This window comes from Phoxinus phoxinus (genome assembly GCF_949152265.1).
Source record: "Phoxinus phoxinus genome assembly, chromosome: 14".
NCBI lineage: Eukaryota > Metazoa > Chordata > Actinopteri > Cypriniformes > Leuciscidae > Phoxinus > Phoxinus phoxinus.
In genome coordinates, this window is record NC_136889.1 from 6,246,840 (window position 1) to 6,263,151 (window position 16,312).

The 16,312-nt window shown below is 36.5% G+C and overlaps 1 protein-coding gene across 1 annotated transcript in view; it reads left to right on the top strand.

The window, feature by feature from the left end:
• Positions 1–3,488: 3,488 nt before the first annotated feature.
• Positions 3,489–16,312, top strand: part of LOC307011007 (uncharacterized protein) — a 29,652-nt gene continuing 16,828 nt past the window's right edge. The window contains exons 1-2 of the mRNA XM_079636237.1: positions 3,489–3,851; positions 11,287–12,083. Coding sequence (XP_079492363.1) covers positions 3,773–3,851; positions 11,287–12,083 — 876 coding nt within the window. The 5' untranslated portion in view covers positions 3,489–3,772. The remainder of the gene's footprint in view (positions 3,852–11,286; positions 12,084–16,312) is intronic.

A 16,312-nucleotide genomic window follows, 5' to 3' on the forward strand; every position in this document is an offset into this window, starting at 1 on the left:
ATGATTCAGACAGCTGACCACCTGTATATAATTCTGAGCGAAAATAAATATTGTTAATTGTGAAATCATAACAACTTAGCGTTGTCTAATCACTGTGACCTTCTGGCTTTGAAATGACCCACCTGTTCACACTAGTTTCCATTGGGGAAATACTACTCCTCTGCATATTTAATCTTCAAATAGATGATGTAATATAAGATCACTGTTAAAACATTCCTCTCTCTCAGAGCTGTTTCTCATGACAGGAATGCTTCCGTACCCCCTTGTGAGTCTTTACGAAGCTACGCCGCACACCCATGAAGCTCCAAAGCAGCATGAAATGTTCCACTACAACGCTTTCAAAGTCAGACTTATATAACAAATACGAAATACAGAGCTTCGAATCTGGAGAGATAGATGTCTGCAGAATCCAAGACCAACAAGACATTGTAAAAAATCACATTGTAGGTTCCCAAGTAAACATGCATTTGTCCAACTTTTCCTTATTATTATACATCCTATCTATGTGTGGCTCCAAAAGACAACCAGATGTATTTGTGCACAGTCCGCAGGGAGACGTCTCAGAGATGTGTTCCCATCATGGAACTGTGTGTCGTAACTGATTACATCTGGATTATGTAATCTGATTACATTTAAGTATTACAATTACTGAAAAAAGTACTGATTACAAGTACTTTAAGTAATCAGGGTTACTTTTTGATCGATTACATGGTTACATTTTATTCACACACAATGGCAGTAAAACCATTCATAATTTATTGATTGTTTGTTATCAACAACATGAAGTGCATTAAACATTACATTACATCAGGGTTTTCCAGTGGGGTTCATGAAGGAACTGTGAGTTTACTGAAAAGTTAAAAGTAAATCCTAAACATATATTTTTTTAAAAATAAAAAAATGTGTCTGAAATAAAAATGCTTCCAAAGACAGCAATACATGATTGAATTATGTACTGAGTGAAAATTAAAATAATAATTATTGTGTCAAGAGTTGATTGGATATGCAATGTTGCAATGTTGATAAATTATTTCTGTAAATCCAGTGGTCAAGTGCTTTGTAGCCTCTCAATTTATCAAAGTATCTGGTCTGTGTATGCAATTTCACAAAACTAGAAGACTTTCTGAATATATATAAGCAATATGTTTTTTTGAAAGGAAAAACTAAAACATAAAAAATAATAATTAGGGAGAATATATATATTTTTATCTTTGTATATTTATCTCAATGTGGTACAATATTATCCTATTCAATTCATTGAGAGATACGAGGTCAAAAGTGATCTAAAAGTAATCAAAAAGATTACATTAGATTAAACTACCTAAATTGTGTAATGTAATGGTACGTCACCACAATTTTTGTCATGTAATTTGGAATCAGTAATGGATTGTGTGTTATTACTGATTGTATGTTATTTTTAATGTAATATATTTATTTACAGTCAATTTAACGAAAATAACACTTGTAGATAGTAGTTGAGAAAATCCTGTAAAAAATTGTTCTTGTAGACAGGTAATTTGTCTACTTATTACAAAAGCAATTTTTTAAGACCTCATATTAATTCAGAAGCTGTTTATTTGTACATAAAATTTCAAATAATGATGTCTGTTTAGAGTTGTGGTTTTGTTGTCACAGTTGTTTTGGAAACTTTGCGTGGGGTCGGGAACTAAAAAACATCATCTTTCTTTACAGTAAAAAGCCAAATTTTGTATAATGGTTGACTGCATAACAAAAGTTTCATGCAAGCAATAGTGGCAAGTATATAATCATATTCAACAGGCATTACAAATCCAGGGAACCTGAGGCTTTCATGCTCTTCATTTGGTTTTACAAAGAGACTGCATTTGGAGACCTCAGCATTGTCCAGGCCTGTCTGAGGTAATTACCCATTCTTAGCTTCATCTTCTAGCCCAGGGCGATCCCTAACCACTCGACTGTGCCTGTCACCCAACCAATGTCCTCACCTGTTCTTTACCAAAACAACTGAGAACAAGAACGGCTTCGGATGTCAGCAGCAGTGTCAAAAACAACAACCTTATCTGCTATTAAGGCTGTGATAAACATTACAAATGACAAATTATTTTCACAGAACAATGGGACGCTTCATTTAATGCTGCATTACTTTTCTAACTTTCCCTCCCACGTCTGAACTGAGGAGCGGCTGAGAAAGCCTTTCATTGTGACCCTGAAAACTGTAGTGTGTGGGTGCATCTGAATTCCATCCTTTTCTAAGAAAAGTTGGACATATCTTTACAATTCAGTATTGAATAATGAAATATAAGCAATTTAGCTATATGAACAACTTAGAAAAAGATAGGTTTTAATAACCATGGTTGATGTTTATGCTGAGAGCAATTTCTTGATTATAGTAAATAATCAAGAGTAAATTTATATATAGTAAAATACTATAAATATAGTACATTTTCTTTACATCTCGAAGTCTTTAATGTGCCCGGATCTGTTTGTATATTACTCAGAAGAAATTTTTTCAGTTTCATGTTTCTTGTGTATTTTCTTTTAGTAAAATGTTGGCTTGACAAAATCTTGTCTACAAGTTTAAATAGGTTTAAAAAGCCCTGAAGTTTGAAGCATATTGAAAAAGGGAACTTATATTTAAGAGAATAAGCTTAAGTTTGAACTGAATATAATGTTTTCGGACACTTAAAATGTATTATAGCTTAAATTTATATTAAATGCAGTTAGCCAAATTTTAGAGTTTTTTTGACCCACTTAAGTAGGACTTTGTACATCTTTAGCCTGTATATATCATTTCATTAATCCCTTGTTTTTGAAAAGTGGTTAAAGAAGTGTGTGTATGACCATTTCTATTGAAACTCAATAGAAATAAGTCATATATTTAAAAAATATTTGTAATTACACATTTGTAATGATGTTGCAATTTAGTACTTTTAACACTGTATATAGCTACTTTAAATTATATAATTATATTATATTGAATAACACACTAAAGTTATAACATTTTTCAAGTACTTTACATGTAGCCTACTTCAGTATGCTAACCAACTAATTAAAATACTTCTATAAAACTTGACAAACGATTATTGAAATAATCATTTAAAAAGCACTTTAAAGTGTATTTTTAAAAAGTGTACTTCAGCGTGTTAAGAAACAGTCATGAATGTGTGGGGGGGCGGACACAAGAAAATAAGGCAAAATACATGTAGAAAAAATTCAGAACAGTTTGAAGGTCTGTGCAAAGTTTAGTGGATGTAGATTGACCTCACACCCAAGTTTGTACAATAACAGTATGCTAGCTTTAATGAGGTGGATTCCTCGAGCAATGTCTTCTGAGAAGAAATCTTATTCATTGGTATATGATTGCACATTTTCCAACTTCTCCCACTATCTCTCCCTCTCTCTCTCTCTCTCTCTCTCTCTCTCTCTCTCTCTCCACACGCACACAAAGGTTTCTCCGGAGTCTTTCCCCTCCCTCCATCTGGCAGTCCGTCCCCCCTCCTCCTCCAGCTGCTGATGGTCTGCTCATTCTCCTCAGTGAGAGGACAGCACACACTCCTTCACAAACAGCCTCCTTCTCTCACATACACTCGTGTATGAAACCTTTCCGGCAGTATGTTCAAAACTGGATATACCCCGAGCATCACAGATTTCTGGAACATTTGAACAATCTGAGCACTCAGTTGAGGAGAAGGAAGATCAGCCAGCATTAAGGTATGAGGTGTGCTTGAATAAGCCACTGAGGAGGGTTATTTCCTCTTGACACCGAAAGCTACTGAAGTTTTGCACATCAACAATGAGTCTTAAGAAGAGGAAACCAAGCATGGTGTTCAGCTGGCAGAAGTCTTTTGCTATCCTTGCCCCTTGGAGAAAAGGTAAGTCGTGTGACTCAATATGCGACCTTTGAATGCATTGCTTCACCCAGTCGGCTCCACGCAACACCTGGATTTGCAGCACAGGTAGTAATTTGTCTGGCTGAGGTGTTGGAGGATATTTATAAACCTGTAATTTGAACTCTATAGGTGTTAGTGTTATCTTCAAAGAAACATTCATTTAAATAACATCAGATGAGTTCCACAGGTAGTTGGGCTGATGTCACTTCAATTAAGTCATATAGAAAGCCCACAAGCTTTAGCCACAGACTTTATTATATATACAGTGTTATTTTTAACTGCAGTTGTAAGTGTTGCTTTGGTGTTAACTAGAAAAACATCTGGCAAAACAAGGGGCAGATTTGTGTTTAATTAGCAAGAAATTCAAATCAAACATCAGCTTAATGAGAAACAATTTATAAGCCATTTGTTTTGTTTTAGTGTAAATCAAAGAAGCATTTTGTCTAGACTTTATATTATGCAATTAATTGTGGTTGTTAGGGTTGTTGTTTCAGATGCCTTTCTACACATCATGTTGAAACAGTTTATGAACATATAGCAAAACCTAAAATATCAGATATATGAAAATTGAAATCAAGAAATGAATTGAATACATGTTTCTATTCACTGTAAAAAACAATTATATGATCAGTAAGTTATGACAACTTATGTATTGCTTTAACTCATAAAAATAAGTTAAGCAATTTTACACTTTTTTATACAAGATTGAACTCAGTTTAATGTAATTTAAGTTGAAATGACTTAAACATCCAAGTTCATTGTAAATTTAAATCAGCAAATTTTATTTTTTAGTCTGTCATCTATTTATTGGTTTCTGGGCGTATAAAGCATCAGTACGTTTGTATTTCAAAAGAACTAGAGAATAAAGAGTTTTGTGTTAAAAACTTAAAAAAGTTATAATCAAATATTTATCTATAAATCCTTTTTGGCTGTAATTTGAACCTTGCAGAACAGATATCAATGGGATTGTCTCATACAGACTAAATTAGTTTAATAAGCAGCTGTGATTCTCAATATATGACAGTTTAGATGATCAGTGTTACCATAGAGGAAGACAGTGAGAGGAGAGTGTCACACAGGTGTTTGCAAAACTCACATAAGAAACAGAGTGATATCAGATGTGAATGTTTCAGTGGTGACAGATTCTTGAGAGGGGCTCTTCTCCTCTACTTGAGTTATATTATACGTGACTCATAACTGCAACCAGGCACAGCTGCACTGAGTCGAATTCTTCATGCGTAGGATCAGCAAGTGTGTGAAATCACAGACACACATGACTCAGTCAGGTAACACGGATATGAAGCTGTCCTGAAGGGACGAGACGAGAGATGTCACCATTAGTGACATTCAGATTGAGAGGGTCTCAGAAAAATAACTCTTCACTGTTGTTTGTCAATTCTGCATTACTTGTACCTTGGTTGTGGTCATAAACTGTAAGTAGAAAATCAAATCTTAGTCTCTCTCAACAAAATGGGGTTGTGGGGGAGAAGAGTTGGGTGAGTTTGCCTGAAGGCTTGACTGATGTTACTGCTCCCGCACATTCTTGCCTTATCCTAATGCTGTTAGATAATGAAAGACTGGGCCGTTCAGCTCACATTGATAATGTGCTTCTGGAAAGACTCCTTAGGGTCAAAACCATTGCCTTGGTGGAGCTCAGGGAAAATGTTCTGGCATTGTGATGAGAGAGACAGAGAAGTGTGAGGCACTAAAGGTCTGCTGGCTTTAGATTAGGAAGAAGGGAGAAAAGGTGTAGGGCTGTATTTCACACCTCATCAAACCTGACATCTGGCCTCTGTCACCTCCTTCAGCAAGGAGCAATTCAGGCAGAAAAGTCAATGGATTACAACTTTATTTACAATCTGGGAATCGTGAATGTGCGGTTTGCCCTTATAGGAAAGTCACCTCAATTACGCTAGGGGTGTTTCTTTTTAATGTTTTGCCCCTTGTGAAAAAGAAGTGCACTTGATTGTCCTGAATTGCACTTGTAGTGTACTTCAAATCCTAAAAGTATATTTTTAAAAAGCTATACTTGCAGATAATGAAATAAAAGGCAACCTAAGTGTACTTAAGAGTACCGTATGTTTCTTAACACACTTCAGTACACTTTAAAAAAAATGCTCTAATGTTAAATTAAAGTTTCTCATATTGATGTGTTGACTAACATACTAAAGCACTTGTGCATACTCGATTATAATTTTAGTGTTACATTTGAACTAAATCGCAACTTCATTATACAAAAGTTCATCATTTTAAATATATGACATACAAGTTTCAATAGAAATTATATTAATGTATATTTTTACCATAAATTATTGTCAGTACATAAACTTCAAAGACAATATTGTAATTCTAAAGTTAAGATGAACTTAAAGGGTTAGTTCACCCAACAATTTAAATTCTGTCATCATTTACTCACCCTCATGTCATTACAAACCCATAAGACTTGATATGATGAACAGAAACCTCATTGGTTCTCTCACGTCAAGCGAACCTGTTTGAGCTTCTGTTTACATATCTGATGTGAATAAAAGCCTAAATTCAATCTGTTCGCCGATTGTGATTACGAAGCGATTGTGTCTCTTCAGAAAAATTGGAATAACCTCTCAATTGGATTAGTTTTACGATCCCTTTGTACATTTTTTGACGTTTGAAGTTAAGCAGACTGTCAATGGAGGGACAGAAATATCATTTAAAATATCTCCATTTGTTTGTAACGACATGAAGGTGAGTAAATGATGCAGATCTTCAGTTTCCATTCAACCACATTATTCACACAAAGGGTGAATTTTTTTAAAATGTTTAATATAAAAAATTAGAATTAGTAATACTGATGCAAGTCTTAATTTTTTTATTTATTAAATATAATATATAGGTTCCTGTCTTATGGCTTGTAAGGCCAGAATTTCAATGCTATGTTAAAACATTCCATATTCTCGAACCGATTATTAGCTCATGTGCTCTCGGGGTCGTTCAGTCTGGCCACCCATGTGCTAACAGGGTTCTGACATTCTCCTGGCTGTAAAAATAGAAGACCTGCCCTGGCCTGCCTCTGACCTCTCCACCCATAATCACAATGGATGTGTCTGCAGACAAGACCGTCCCACTATACTTATCCCACAGCATCCCCCTAACATACTGTCAAGTAGCCGAAACTCATAAAAAAAACGCTGCACTTCAATTCAACAAAAGCTGTGGGGTTTTTTTTAACTATTTTTGCTTTAATGAAGATTCCTAAACAGAGTTCACCTACCACATTCAGTATGCTATAAGGCTTTACTCATGAAAGTAGACAAAATGTATTTATCCAAGACCATTTATCAGTCATGAGCAGTAAATCAGTGAACGTAATATTTATGGCAATGAACACCCTTATAATTATGATAAAATAGGGTGCCTGCATATGGCTTTACTTGCACGTCATGTCAGACGTAATAATGTAAAAGAACTGATGAACCGGTTCAGAGAAATGAATCAGACGTCCCATCACTGTCAAGAGTGTGTAGCTGTATATCATCATACTGACTGATGATACTGATAATGTCAGTTAAACTGAGTGTAGGCTGTAATTTCGTGTTAGTAAAGCAGAACTCACAAACATAGCAGTGTTGAAATGTGGTAAACATGAGTGGGTGAGGCCAGATGGAGTAAACATGTTCTCGTCGAAGCTTGTGAATTCTTCACATTTCATCCCTGTGAATGTTTCTATCGAGGGCCTTTAATGATTCTCACATTCTTCATCTCAAATGAATAGCAGCAACGTTTGGTTATTGAAGCAGACTTTTCCTCTGCCTTTCAGGACAGATAATTGACACAATATGTTTTGAGTAGTTATGTCTCGCAGAAATTCTTCAAATTAAATATTTATTAGACTTGCCTTAAAAACATCACTGCCCTGTAATATCCATCTGGAACGTATCAGTGTTTTTAACCTAGTAAATCTACATACAGCTGTAAAAAACACTGGAGCAGATGATTCCAGGATCCTTGAATGTGAACAGAGTATTTTATCAGCTCAAAAATGTGAGGAACTTGCCAGTTGTACACAGAGAAAAACATTCTCCGCTGACCTATAAGAAAAACACTACTGCAGGTGGCATGTGACTAACAGTGCTGCTTTAATAGAGAGAGAGAGAAATCAGTGAATGAGAAAATATGCACAAAGCAACCTCTAAAGATTATGGAGGCCCAGTTCAGCCACACAAGGAAAATAAATCATGCTTTGGTAAATAATAATTATGACACAAAAAGCCCAAATTATAACATACACTCTAAAAAATGCTGGGTTGTTTCAATAAAATATGGACAAACACAAATGCTGGGTTAAAAATGTAATTAAAAAATTTAACCCAATGGCTGGGTTTGTCCATATTTGACCCAAAATTGGGTTGGAACAACCCAGCATTTTTTAGAGTGACTGTCATAATTTTGAGATTAAAAAGTTGAAATTAGGTCATACTCACATATTTGAGAGATAAAAGATAAAATTATGACATAAAAGTCAAAGTTCTTACATACTAAGTCAAAATAGTTTAAACAATGACATAAAAAGTCAAACTAATAAATGATGAGATACTGAGTTATAAGATAAGAGATTCAAGTTACAATTATAACTATAACATAAGTCAAAATTATGAGATAAAACATCCTAATTATTACATAAATTAAAACTCAACTTTTCATGTTATGACTTTTTTCTCAATTTCCACTTAGTATGTCATTATTTTGACTTTTTATCTTACAAATAACAGCATATTGTAATTTCGACATTTTATCTCATACTCACTTAGTATCTCATAGTTTAGACTTTTTATGACATAATTACATTTTTATTGAAGTATAATGATGGACTTAGCAGTATTTTGTCTTATGTGGCTTCCAAAGAAGACTGACAAAGGCTGTCTGCAAAATGATGAGTCGATATTCCTATATAGTTGTACGGTACCTGCCTTTTACTCCTGAAATAATCCCTCATCAGATATTTGCAGCCTCCCGAGTGATAAGGACCAGAAATATGTGGGGTTTGATTCCCGCCAACACTATCACTGACCTGTTTTTATTTTGAATACATTATACTCTGCAGAATGAAGGACCTTAGCATTACTTGCATTCCTGGCTGCCAGGGGCTAGCGAGGGCTTTTTGATCTCTCTTTACAAGCGGCCACGTCTGAGCGTTGTTAATTGAAAACCGAGGGGGATTTAGATGCTGACTACTTGCCCCTACTGAGTGGCATCAAAAATGTCCCACCATCAGCAGTTCTGTAGTCTCAGCTGGAGAGCACGGGTGTATGAAAGACTGACCCAATGGGTCGGTCTAATTGACCTGTTGAAGTAAATTAGCTAAAATATTATTCAGGGCCTCACATAGAGAACTCCAATTACTTTATGCTTGGGTTTCATGTTGGGACTGCTTGTAGGTAATTATCGGACAATATACAGTTTTTTCAGTCTCTTATGTTTCATATTTGTATGGCATGGTGCAGAGAAGCCCACTAGTAAACTCTGATTAGACTAAAATGCTGCTGTATTTCATGGATGTTTCTTCAGATATGTTTAGTGTCTTCTTGCACTCATCATGGACAGACACATTACCATTCCTGAAAACTTGAGTTCCACCTAGTTAGCAAAAAAAGGATCAGAGTAATATGAACTTGTTTGTTCAACACGACCTCATAAAAGTGCGTATCTATAGCACAAATGTTATTTCTCGTGCCATTCATACGCAAAAAAAACATATATGATACACAGTTTCCGCGTGCATATACGCACTTTATGGCGTGTAATACGCACACATTCTCCACACCCATAATCCTACCCAATGGGTTTACAGTGCATATCATTTGCATGCAAAAAACTATTTTTGGCGTATAAATGGTACATTTTATGTGGTAAGATATTTTTTATTTAGATTAGATAAAGTTGAACAATGAAATCTGTTTGTAGTTGATTTTACACAGGAGTTACTGGAGTCCAGGTGTTGTGTACACACATGGGTTTATGAGAAAGGACTGTAAAAACACAGGCACTGATTTGAATGGGAAAAAACCTGGAGCAGAAGCAAAGGTGGTATGACCTCACGTAATTGAAACACTATCAGTGTTTTCACAGTTACTATTCAATCTGAAAAAAAAAAGATAATAAATTATTTTCTCTCAGAACACATGGGAGTGCTTATTATTAAAAGTGACACAAAAACACTCTATTGAGCTGGGAATGGCTATATTATCTTTTTCAAGGCCTCATGAAATAACTTAGCCTATATGATTTCTAACCTAACATTGTATCGGTGTGAAGAGTATGTCAAACTTTTTAGGTCAAGGCTAAAAGCCATTTAAAAGCCAATTTCCTCACATTATGTAAATTAGTGAAGCATTTCCTTCTGAAAATATTCAGAATGAATATCCTGTGAATCATCTAATTAACCATTCATTTCCACTCCACTGAGAGCTTCTCGCCACACCTCTTCCTGACAATCAAGATACAAACAAAACAAAACAAGGGACAACAAATTCAAAAAGAACTGTGCAATATATCTACAGTATATATATATATATATATATATATATATATATATATATATATATATATATATATATATATATTTAATTTGTCTTATTTCTATCCAGTACTCGACTGACAAGTGCATTTAAAAGTCCTCCACGTTTTTCAGTTGAAGAAGCAAGCACTTACTTTATTATGAAAACTGTGAGATGAAGAAATTATATGAATGACACCTGAAATGCATTAGATTTCTAATACTATGAAAGAGATGAGCCTCATAATATCATGAAGCTAATGCACAGATCAAAGATTAGAACAGGACAGAACTATATGACTCTTTGTGGAAAACTGACGCTAAAGAATGCTTTATAGTGAGATAAGCTCTCTTCTTTCAGCATATGAAGCATGTCTGCATACAAATTCTTTTAAATGATTTGAATAATGAGAGCTGAAGTATGCAGTGAAATTTAGCTTTACTATTGTCTCTACACAAGTGAGAATTTTTCTAATACCAATGCTTTAAAGCTGCTAAAGTGTGTGTGTGTGTGTTTTTTTTGTGTGCAATTTCAAATATTTTCCCCTATCCCAATTTAAGGTTTAGGCTTCCCTGAGAAGTGTAAACATTGTGGCTCTGTGGTGATATTGAAATATTGCTGTTTGTTTGAGCATCTTGTCCAGCCGATGGAGTGAGTTTGGGTGGAGCAATCTGTTTGGTAGACAGGGAGTTTTCTGGAAACCAGTTTGAAAATAATCATATTTTTGGCATTTCCATCTGGTGGTACTATATTTGCACATAAAATACACTTCAAAATAACTTTAATAGGGCTAATGACTAAAGGATTTTATGAATTGATGGTATTTTATGATTTTAATATTGTGAAAATACAAAATTATTAAAATGTTTTTATTTGTTTTGCAGGTAAAGGGGATATTGTTTTAGAGAATGAAGTTGTACTAACAAAAATGAAGCTCCTCAACAACTTCCCTGAGAAACTGCTAAATGTTGAGGATTCAATTTCAACAATCTCCATTTCAGTGTCTGAGCAGGATAACAGAGAGCCTCTCCAGGCTGATGAGGTGATCTCCATCCATAGCGCTGCTCCAGATACAACTGTGACTGAATCAAAAACAGACTATCTATCTTCTATTTTTGCTGATTCTGAGCTTCAAAGATTGTATAAATTTGAATCTGAGGACTCTGGGGTAGAGATGACTAGTGGAGCAACTTCCCCATCCACCCCAACTGGTTCAGAGCAAAGCTTTGTGGTCCACAGTAGAGGGTCTTCATGTGACTCTGGCAACCTGAACTCTCATGTACCTGCTGACAATCCTCTTGAAGACAGTTCAGTCTTTTTGGAAACTGAACAAATGTCTTGTAAATGTGCTGAACAAGATACTCTTGCCATTCTGGGAGACAGAAGAGAGGACGAGAATGCTGATGATGATTTAATAGACCTGATAGCAGATTCAGGGAGGTCCGAGGACAGAACCCTGAGGAATACCATGGAGAACTGTGAAGATGAACTTGAAATCATATCAGCACAGGTGGAAATAACAAGCACTGCAATGGCTGAGGACACGATGTCAAGGAACCAGTGTTCTATTGAAGCTTACGACGGCGAAACAGGACCTGAATTTCAGCAACAGCCTTTGAGGAAAAGCACAACCAGCGACAGCTTGGATGAGTACATGGAAGAGTGTTGCAGGCTAAGTGAGGTAGTCATAATGTCTATTATTATTTACTTGACATCATGAAGTTATGTCTGCTTTTATATAAACAACAATGTATATCAATTATATAGCAAGCATTTAAATGTGATATAAACAAGCACATTATGCTCTTTTTTTACCTCACTGCTATGAATTACACAGCATGTATTGGGAGTCAAAAACAAAGGCGTGTACTGTAAAAACAGTTACAGACATTTAGAAATGTCTATCAAATAGAAGTAAACATCTGAAATGGTGTTTACCTATTTTACTGGAAAACAAGGCGAAAACACTGATTAAGATTGTTTTGCAGTGTGATTATGAGATCAGCAGTCTAAGTAATGTCTTTGAAATGAAGTTGTTTCATACCTCAGGGAAAATCAGAGTGAAATGCTCTTCCTGTCAATCAAGTTCACAATGATCGTTTGCCACTGGTAAACACAACATAATGGTAATTGCGTCCAGAACAAAGTTAAGCACTTCATTGACATTATGTGAACTGAAAACAGTCCTGGGTACTAAAAATGTAAGATGCAAGTGCAGAATGTGAAATTAAGCTGTTTGAGAGACGAAGAGTGTCAGTGAAATGTTCATTGTGAACATGGTAAAATGAATAGCTTCTGTTTACAGTTTAGAAGCGCACACATATCCTTTCTCATTAGCCGTAATGAGGGTCTTTCCGCAGCTTGACGTCATCAGCTCATCACTGAGCGTGTATGCTATGACCAAAAAGGAAAACAGGATAAAAGCCTTCCTGTCAGCAGTGTTTCCGTATAACTTTTTTCTTCTTTTAGCATTTCTGCTGATTTGTAAAGATTTTTTCCCCACGAAATGAAAATATAGCACAGAAAAATGAGCACACCTCAGCTCGCTTCCAAGCAGCCCTTAATATTCATATTAATATTTGGTTGGTCTACATACAGTAAGTGATTCTCAACAGTTTTTTCTTCAGGGCCCAAATTTCACATTGGTGACACAATACTGATACAAAAAAAAAAAAAAAAAAAAAAAAAAGTAAAATATATTGCATTTTGTTTTGGAGACATTCAAATGGTTTCTAAATGCAATTGCTGATTACCACCGTGGCAGCCACAAAAGGTCATTCAGTGAGGCCCTGTTTACACCTGATATAAAAATGTATTTTGTTTGATCGGATCACAAGTGGACGACACCAAATACAGTTGTGGACGACACCAAATACAGGTGTAAACTGGGTCTAAAACGTTTTGAGCTTGTCCACTTTCGACCACTTCCAGTTAGTTGAAAACGCATTCAACCAGATTGCTTCCATATAGTAGACGTTTGTGTGGTCGAATGTGTTCGAACAGCCGCAAAAGACCGGCAAACTCTCTGCCTATGGACTTAATGCGTAAACATTATGGGAAGTACACTAACAAAGACTGGATTTAAAGTCCGCGTGAACCGAAAGTTGCAAACGGCTTTTCTCAAGTGTTGTGACGCATTTTCGAGTGAAACGGAATATTGAACAGAGGGCAGGGTTTTACTTTAGCGCTTCTCCTCTCCATCTCTCGCCCATAGCAGAGTAACGGTTTGAGGGAGTGGTTAAGCGTTTAAGCAACCCAAGCCATCAAACCTACGTCATCAGAAAAAGAACTTAACTGTATTAACTTGCACGGATTAATTGTTCACCACAAGACTAGTAATATCCACTAACAAAGTAAATAGGGTCAATTTTGATTTCATGCCGACTTTAAACTTTGCCGGCTGGACACCCAAGTTTGGTTTAAAGACGAAAAACGTACCAAGCACAATGTTCTCTCACCATTCCTGATTTCTAACACGCAGTCAGTGTTCGGCGAGGTCTTGCGGCTTAGAGCAGAAAGCTGATACTCTCCGTGTGTTTTTTTCCGTCGTCAATGTTCGTAAATTGCATGAGCTTATTTTGTCCATTAGATCGAAAAAGAAAATCCATACATTTACCAGCCTATAATCCCCTCGAAGAAAACAGGACAGAAGTGGTTTCAACTTTAAAGTGGACAAAAGAGACGTATTAAAATGCCAGTTGTAACCGGGTAAGAGTCTCACTTGTCTACTTTTGATCCGATCGACCAAAACGCATCTTAAGAGCAGGTGTAAACAGGGCCTGAGATGTGTGTACAGTTTTGAGAGCTGAGAAGATGTTCTGCGGGGTGTGCCGTACAGATCTCTCCCCTTTAACGTGGCCGCCACATCACACAGCACCTGTTCATCTGTGTTGAGAGAGCATGCAGATGGCTGAGTCGATTACAGCTGCAACCGCCAATGCAATGCCTCTCATCTGGACTGTTTCCCTCAGTCCACCATGCTCGTCCAAGCCTCCCTGGATGCATCAAACAGGTGTCAAATAGCTCAAATTACTCACATATTTATCCAAATAATGCCTCTTTGATAGCTCCTAGGTCTTTTGGTGGCCAGTGACTGGACTTTTTTTTTTTGACGAATGGTCGACTTTATGGGAGCTGCGATGACAGGTAGCCAGGGCGGTAAACTCGGCCCTCATCATCACCTGTCACCACAGCTAATAAGCTAATTCCCTTGCCTGTTAAATGGAGCTCTGTGGCCTGAGGAAGAGGATATTGAAAAGGGACTATGAGCTTTTTTCCCATCCGCTTCAAACATGGCGACTTCAAAGGGCCTCCCTCCTCCTCGTTCCTAATCTGATTTGTTCCTAACTTATGAGGGTAGGAAGGACACAGAGCTACAGTGAAGATTTAACTGTACAGCAGGTGTATGCCAATCACAATAGAGTGATTGTTTACTTATATTATATCATATTTTCTGCACTTATTTAGCGGGAAATTGAGGAAACAGTTCTACGCTTTTAAAGGGATATTTTACTCAAAAATAAAAATAAATCACTTAATCACCCTCATTGTCATTCCAAACCTGTATGACTGTGTCTTTTGTGAAACACAGAAGATGTTTTGAAAAATGTCTCAGTGTTTCAGCATTCCAACCCCCCCTCCATAATTTCTATGTATTTTTTTCTTAAAGCTACACTGTGTAGAAATTACTCCCATTTAGCGGTGAAATTGCATATGACTACCAACTGAATATTACTTACTAGCCCCTCCCATTCCGAGGGCGTTTTAACTCCTACGGTGGCCGTATTATTTCAAATCGCGAATAATCTCCCCCCCGCATTCGTCACGGTGCCACTGAGTGTAAAAAGGCGAAAGGCGAAGCTTGAATTTCCAGGTATGTCCCTTTTTGGCTAATGTATTTTCAAGATGGAGGCGCAACATGGCTTCTTCGAGCAGCTCACCCGTATGTATTATAAATGGCCGATCCTACGCTTACGAGAATACTTGATTAGTTGGTAGAAGTAATTAGACATTAATGAGCACATATAATTTTGAAAGAACAAAGTGTTTTTTGCTAAGAATCAACTTAAAAAATGACACAGTGTAGCTTTAATCTGACAAAGTAAACAGACTGAACAATAAGATATGGACTATTGCTAATTTTTCCAGTGCTATCCAGTGCACACTTTGCACACCCCACATTTTGAGCAGATGCCAAAACATTTGCACTTAATGAACCCTTTATACAGCCATAACTCAAAACTCCTTGTAATTTATTATCAATAGATGAAAGCATAATCAAATTAGCCAAAATATTTCAGAAATGAATGCAAAGGGGGCAGATGATGTACAACTTCCAGTTCTGTGTGAGCTCAAATTATGTGTGGCCCTGAGCAATCATGGACCAGCGAAGGGACAGCTTGTAGAAAGGCTCATTCACAATATTTAAAGATGGCTTTGGGAATTATAAAACATGTAAAAGAGATTTAGACTCTTATATGTTAATCAAATGCATGTGTTTGGCTGGTTGCCAGCTAGCTTGAATATGTTAGTCTCTCTGTATGTGGTATAATGGGACATTAAAAGCATTTTTGAGTCTCAGTTGACGGATGTGTGGAGCAGAGCGAAATATGGTATCAGGGAGGAATGAAGACAGCGTAATTGCTGTTGCCCTTCTGGAGCTCCTCAGCCACCCCCAGGACAGCTACAGCTGAGGAGTTGAATTCCTCAGCTGTAGCACATAAACACAGTCATAACGCCAACATTTCCATAATGCGAGTGTTAGGCTTTAATCTAATGATAGATGAGACGTGGAGACCGGCGCTGTGTGTGCCACATCTAGCCTCAAACTTTTGGCTGACACTCTGGAATGGGACGTAACAGGTCGTGACACTTCGAGGATTTTCAATAGTTTTCAGATACACAGAAAAA